At 37.4% G+C, this 6,689-nt stretch overlaps 1 protein-coding gene across 2 annotated transcripts; it reads right to left on the bottom strand.

The window, feature by feature from the left end:
- Window positions 1-1,311: 1,311 nt before the first annotated feature.
- On the bottom strand, window positions 1,312-3,849 carry LOC125198799 (BTB/POZ domain-containing protein At1g21780-like). 2 transcript variants are annotated; one of them, XM_048097066.1, is made up of 4 exons: window positions 3,686-3,849; window positions 3,453-3,598; window positions 2,181-2,296; window positions 1,312-2,076 (listed from the first exon to the last, which is right to left on the bottom strand). In XM_048097066.1, the coding sequence occupies exons 1-4, from the start codon at window positions 3,805-3,807 to the stop codon at window positions 1,471-1,473; spliced, it is 990 nt and encodes a 329-aa protein (XP_047953023.1). In that variant the 5' UTR covers window positions 3,808-3,849; the 3' UTR covers window positions 1,312-1,470. The 2 variants fall into 2 exon arrangements, with proteins under 2 accessions (XP_047953023.1, XP_047953024.1); XM_048097067.1 differs by having other exon boundaries at window positions 3,692-3,849.
- Window positions 3,850-6,689: the final 2,840 nt, after the last annotated feature.

The raw sequence follows: 6,689 nt of genomic DNA, 5'->3' as shown, positions 1-6,689 counted from the left end.
TTAAATAGTTTATAAGCTACTGCTATACAAACAATACATTCTATAAACTTTTAAATCATCTCGAATTTTTGGTGCTCTCATGGATCAAACGACAAGCGCTTGCCAAAGTTCAGTAACCCACAAACTATTAGAGCATCCACAGTGCCGCTAGCCGACCGGCTAGCCGATTCGCGGCGCTGGCCGATCGGCTAGCCGAACCATTGCAATCGGCCAGCGGCGAATCGGCTAGAAAATCGGCGTGGGCTAGCCGATCGAGGGGCGCTGGCCGCCATTGTGGCGTGCCGATCGGCCAGCGCCTTTTTTTTTTTTTTTTTTTTTTTTGAAAACCTATATATACGCGATTTTAGTTTCATTTTCATTTGCACCACTTGTTTTAACGAGTTTTCTCTCTCTCTAACTTTCTGCACAAGAGCATCATAGAGCGATGGACAACAACAACGAGTCCAGTCCGGCGACGAGCGGCTCTCATACTCCCACGGTACCCGTGGGATCTGGATGGGGCCAGATGGGCCCAGGGTTTAACGTCCCTTGGGGGCGGTTGATGGGGATGATGGCCGGTGCGCCGGGGGGAATGCAGGGGGGTATGCGGCCGAAGCGGGCCGAACTAGTCGGCAACTACGGCCCCGACGGCGGCGAGGCAGGATCCCCGGCCTCCCGGATGCGGGAGTTTCCCTCCCCTCCATCCGTTGCTCGCCGCCCTCGCCCGGTTGGCCACGGCGCAGGTGCGGGGAGGATCCCTATCGCCCCATGAGGTCATCTCGGCCCCCACCTCCATGCGCGTACACTTTATTATCGCGTGCAAAGACGGAGGAACGTATGTTCGCGGTCTTCCAAGAGTGGAAGACGCAACCGACCCCACGGAGAAGAGGTTCCTCTACTCGATGCTCGAGCATGCGAGTTGCGTTGTATGCCTCGAAGGCATGCAGGTAGGGGGTTGGGCAGAACTCAGATTTTACTTAGGGTGGCGGCGGCGAGGCGACGCGAGCGAGGATGGCGGCGGCGGCCGACGAAGGGTAGAGAGTGGGCCCGAGACTCGTGTGTGGAAAGCCACTTTTTTATAAAAAAAAATCATGTATTTTTTTTAATCTATGTACCTTTTTTTTTAATGAAATGAATGAATTTTCCAGTATATTTTATTCTGTAATTTAATGGTAAAATTTTATTCCGTAAAATGTCAGTGGTTGTATTTCGAATTATTTTTATTGCTTGGTGATCCATAATTTTACCTAAATGCGATGTGGCGAGGTGGATTTTTAGTCTCTGGCAGCGCGTGGCGGGGAAAAGAGAGTCCTAATACCATTATGGATGCTCTTAACCATAAATCCAATATGAAGAAATGACTATAATACAATTCCATGTTTCACCATAACAATTTAACATCATACTATTACACTCAATACACTTTCTCCACTCATAATAATTATTAAGAGTAGTGGTAATATATTACATACAAATACAATCAATAATTATTTATGTTGGTTTCCAAACTGCAAGTAACTCTTGGAACATCTCTACAACTAGCTCTCTGTCTGCATTTCTGAAGAAATCATTCATTTCTTCTCTCACATCATAAATCTTGCCAAAATCAAGCAAGTACGCCAAGCACCCCTTCTTTAATTTATCAAGCTGGTAGAGCCAAGCTTCCTGTAGTCTCTCGAGCACGTTCCCTGAGTTAATGTCTTCCAACAGGCTCTCCTCGCAAGCATCCTTCAAGTCCATGATGTCGTACTTGTTTGCCGCGCTCAGCAATGCCAGCCGGTGCTTCCAGAAGTCCTCCTGGCTTATCGCCCCGTACAGGTAAGTGAGGAGGGCCATGCAGGACTCGGATGTCATATCTTCAATGTCGATTGTTGAAGACTCTTTCTCCTTGAGATCATGCTCGAACATGCTCATAAAGACAGGAGAACTAGCGGAGAGAATAGCTCTGTGAGCTCGTAGAGATCCATCGGAGGAGTTGATGGTGACGTCTGCGTGAATCTCCTCGTCAAGCATGCGACAGAGACATCTGAGAGTGCTTTGGCTCGCTTGACTTTGCATCAGGCCGTCGCTGGGCCATATAGAACTGCCTTCTCCACCCTGAAGTTCAGCAGCGACAGCAAATGATGCGTTTCACTTACATATTTCTCAGCATGAATCTCAAGTCTATTTCTACTTTCTAATAAAAATGTTGCAACACTCACATTTATAGGGCAGATCTTAAGGTCCAGAAACTCAACATCAATGACAAAACGTCCTTGAAAGTTAATATCGATAGGGCAAGCAAAGTCATCACTAGAACGAAGTAGTCTCTCGTGAACTGCAGGCATATAAGATAACGAACATTAATTATAACAAAAAGACTACTATCTAGTAACACATCTACATATACATAGAAATATACATGCAAAATAGTGAGTGTAAATTTTCGAACAAAGGTGAGGGGTGCATTTCTCTATATATCCAATGATGATATGCACACTTATCAAGTCTTTTCATGAAAAATTAAAACATCTACATAATGAGCTTATGTCTTTTTTTTCTACACCAGAACTTGATCGTCCTGTTAGAACTCAGGAAAGAACAAAGAAGCACACTATTAGTGTTCGGTTTTCAAGATTGTATCCGAGATTAAATTTGTAGTGTGTTTGGTTCATGAGGTTCAACCCCACAACTCAATCCTAGATGGATAATCATGGGATAATTAGTCATAGCTAACCCCCTATGACTTAAATAATCTCACGACTCAATCCTAGATTGTATCTTGGTATTATTTTATCTTAGAAACCGAACACTACCTTAATGAAGTGTTCAACACGAAGTCTGAGAGTGTCTTGAATTTACAATCACCAACCCCCTATGCAAGCCACCAAAACAAAGAATCCTTTGAATTAGACTGACATCAAAGTCGGAAGAGAAATGCACAAAAGAGAGGAAATTGCCTGTTTGATACCATGAATGATCGAATCACACTCTTGTTGCATAATCTCTTGATTCTCTTTCCCCCAAAATTTATCTAAAAAACTGATTTCCTTATCTTCAGAACTCAGAAGCTAATTCTACAGCATTTAATTTCTTCAGTAGAGTATCATTTTTTACTAATAATTTAACCTGATAAATGCTTGCATTTCCAAATCTAACCTAGTAAAAACCTATTTACCAAAAAATGCCAGATAAATTGAAAAGGTTCTCAAATCTAAACCGAGGTCAAATTTTAGGTGTTGATCAATAAATTGACTCAAATAAACTTATAGACTCGATTTAGCAGAAAGTAAATAGGCGTTTACTGGTTAAGCGTTGAATATGCATTCATGAGGTGAAATTGAGTACATTTTCCCAATTAAAAGCTATTCAATCTTCACAAAAACAGAGCAAAATAGAAATAAATAAACAAAATCCAGCAAAATCAACAAAAACCACACAAAAAATGCTGAATCGATCAGAAAAAAGGTCAACGAAGTCAAAGAGATACGCACTGGGCGAGACGTAGGGCCTGCGATTGGAGGCGGAGGTGGAAACACGAATGATGAAGCGAGCAATCGGCGGCTGCTCCTTCGAAACACGAGACGGCTCGGGGAAAAGCCTGATGTAAACGGAGCGATTCTTCTCGACCGATAAATGCCTGAAACAACCGATCGGAAATTCACGATCGCCGTCATGTGTAAAACGGTGTGTAAGCGTAGATATAGGCACAAAAGCGGTAGCTTACAGATACCAGTTCCAAATGCCGATTTTGAACGGCTCGGATCTCTTGTACAGATTGGTTGGACCGAAGCTCTCGATTTTCCACTGCGCCAGTCTTGCTATCGTCTCCACCTTCGTGTCCGCCATTGTTGTGTGTGTGTGACTGTGTGAGAGAGAGAGGAAAATTGATTTCTTTATTTAATGAAGCTTAATTATTGGCTTTTTGGATTGAAGATAAGTGAGAAGTCAAATCTAATTGGGTAAAAGTTGACTTATTTTTTTGCTTTGTTGGGATTGATGAATAAAGTTATGCAATTTAACAATAAAAAGATAATTTTATAAAAATATTAAGAGAAGTAACAACTTTTATTTAATGTTAAATCTCTTTGAATAATTATTAATTTCTACCTACTAGAGAGAGAAATAATAATTTGACTCAAACAAAGGATATTAGGAGTATAATGATAAGAAAAATACAAAATTCAATTTTTGACAGAGTTACAAATTAGAATGCCTTGATATTTTTGGTAGGTTAATGAAATAGAACTTCGGACAAAATTAATTCATGTAATGTATCAAATTTTATGAGTTTAATAAATTAGATAAGTACTTCTCCCTTCGTTTCATAGTAGTAAGATTGTTTCTTTTTTACACGAAGATTAAAAAAATGATGTGTAATGTATTAAATAAAATGATAATAAAGTAGTAAGAGATAGAGAAAAAAGTAAACAGAATAAAGGAAAAGAGAGGAAAAAGTAGACGACAAGAAATAAGTTGACTTTTATTAAAATGGAAAATAATTTTACTACTATGGAACGTACCAAAATGCCAAAATGACTTCATTATTACGGAACGAAGAGAGTATTATGTTTTTATGAATAGTAGTAGTACTATAATTTAATTTGGTAGATTCGAGGCTATGCTTTTTTGAGTTTTTAATAACTGGATCTATGATTATTCTTAACTTATGAATATGTGGCAAAATTAATTTCGATCATTTTTGATAAATTATTTTCGAACAATCTGAAGATAAGTTAAACAACCATGTATTTTCATACTTATGTTTGATAGTGTCAAAGCATTAGAAGGCATTATTAATTCAGTCATTATTAAAGTAAAGCTTTCAACTTTTGGACCAATTCAAAAGGTTGAGCATTATAGCATATGAAAGTAATGAGAAAAAATTAAAGAGACCACACATTTTTTTTCAATTCATAACATGGAATCGCTATCTTTTTTTAAAAAGGGTATGTCAAAGTAAATGTGTTCTGATAAGCCAAATCAGTTCGCAAATTTATGATTAGTTACGGTTCAAATGTAATTGAAAACTGTTAAAGTTTTAGAAAAATTTTAAAGAGAGAGGCAATAATGATGTGATAAAAATAGATGAAAACCAGAAGAGATCACCTAATATATTGCATACGGAGGCTAATATGATGAGTAAATATAACCTCGTTCCACTTTTCTATAGTGGTCCTGCTAGAAATTATAGTAACAAGTCTGTTCACGTACTTACCAAGTTAGGTAACAGTACTTTACATAGGGGTGGCAAAATGGTAGCGGGTAATGGGTAATTCTCATCTCGACCCGCTACCTGCCGGGTATTGGGTACCCGTTACCCAACGATAACCGGGAAACGGGGCGGGATCGGGTAGTGTGTTTTAGAATTTTGCGGGTAGCGGGTATATCCGCTACCCGCGTGGGTATACCTGTTAGTCCCGATAATACCCGTTATTATTAGTATTAGCCATATTCCACTTTTAATACTCCATCCTTTTCATATTAATAGAGGTGTTTCAAATAGTTAAAGTGGATGAAAAAAAAGTAAATAGTTAAATAATAATAGCCATATACGCAAATAAATATTTAGAACAGAGAAAAAATAAAGTAAGAGAAATAATAATGTAGAGAGGAATATTTATATTATTATATTTCCAAAATGAGTGAAGAAAATGAAATGTCTTTATTAAGGCGGAGTAGTGGAAGTACTTTATACTTTATAGTATAATCGGATTCTTTTAAAACATTATCATATTCCAACGAACATCAATTGAAAACTCACGAGGGAACTAGCTATAGAGTGTCCTTCACTTTTATTCTCAATTTATTCAACGTTTACCATCGATATTAATAAAGTAAATCGGGGACCATTGACGGTTATTATGGTTTTCAAATTTTTTTTTAGGATTTCGGTACGGTACCTGCATATGTCGGGTCGGATACCCGAACGGGTATCGGATAATCCCGAGTATGTCGCCGACGAGTATTGGAACAACAACTTTTGCTAAAATCGGGATCAGTACTCGACTTGTCGAATGCGAGTACCCTGGATAACCCGTTTGCCACCCTTAACTTTACATATTTTGAGTGATGTTTACAACATATTCCATCCATTCTCCAGTTTCATCTCTCTAGTTTAAATATACTCTACTACCACTAGTTTTTTTCATTTTTGACATTTGTCCCATAAATAAATTGACTAGTTTTTATCATTTTTTATTATTATCCCATAAAATAGACTAGTTTTAATCAAGAAAATTTTTAAATATAAACACTACTAATAAGATAGAACACTATTTTCACTACATGCAATTAAAACCCCTACCGTTTCAAGATGAGCTATTGTATGGGTAAAAGAGAATATATTTTTTTATACAAAAGAGAAAATAATATAAATCAATTATATAAATGATAGAGTAGATAAGAAAATAAATATTTTCTCCAGTTCCAATAAATATCAAGTGCAATATTTGGTTTAAATAGAATTTTATGCGAGTGGTCTTTGTAAGGTAACGAATAGAGAGTAAAGTAAGAGATATAAAAAAGTAGAGAGAGTGTTATTTTATTTTGGGAAACGTTTAATTTTAATTGGGATAAACGTTTCTTTAATGGAGATGAGAAGTAATATATAAACGGGAAACGAATTAAATACAAGATACAATAAAAATATTAAAATTATTAATTTTTATTAAAATATAAAATTAGTCAATTATTTAGGACCAATATGTCCCAAGTATTGTGAATTATCA

The sequence above is a fragment of the Salvia hispanica genome, unplaced genomic scaffold, assembly GCF_023119035.1.
Source record: "Salvia hispanica cultivar TCC Black 2014 unplaced genomic scaffold, UniMelb_Shisp_WGS_1.0 HiC_scaffold_276, whole genome shotgun sequence".
Taxonomy (NCBI): domain Eukaryota; kingdom Viridiplantae; phylum Streptophyta; class Magnoliopsida; order Lamiales; family Lamiaceae; genus Salvia; species Salvia hispanica.
Note: the sequence above shows the minus strand (reverse complement) of the source record. Positions and strands in the feature narration are given on the sequence as shown.

Excerpts from the sequence above, each read along its gene's own strand:
- LOC125198799 (XM_048097066.1), bottom strand. The coding sequence starts at position 3,807 with ATGGCGGACACGAAGGTGGAGACGATAGCAAGACTGGCGCAGTGGAAA. Across the intron at positions 2,297-3,452 it reads CAGGCCCTACGTCTCGCCCA|TTCACGAGAGACTACTTCGT; the intron begins GTGCGTATCTCT and ends ATATGCCTGCAG. Across the intron at positions 2,077-2,180 it reads TTAAGATCTGCCCTATAAAT|GGTGGAGAAGGCAGTTCTAT; the intron begins GTGAGTGTTGCA and ends GCTGAACTTCAG.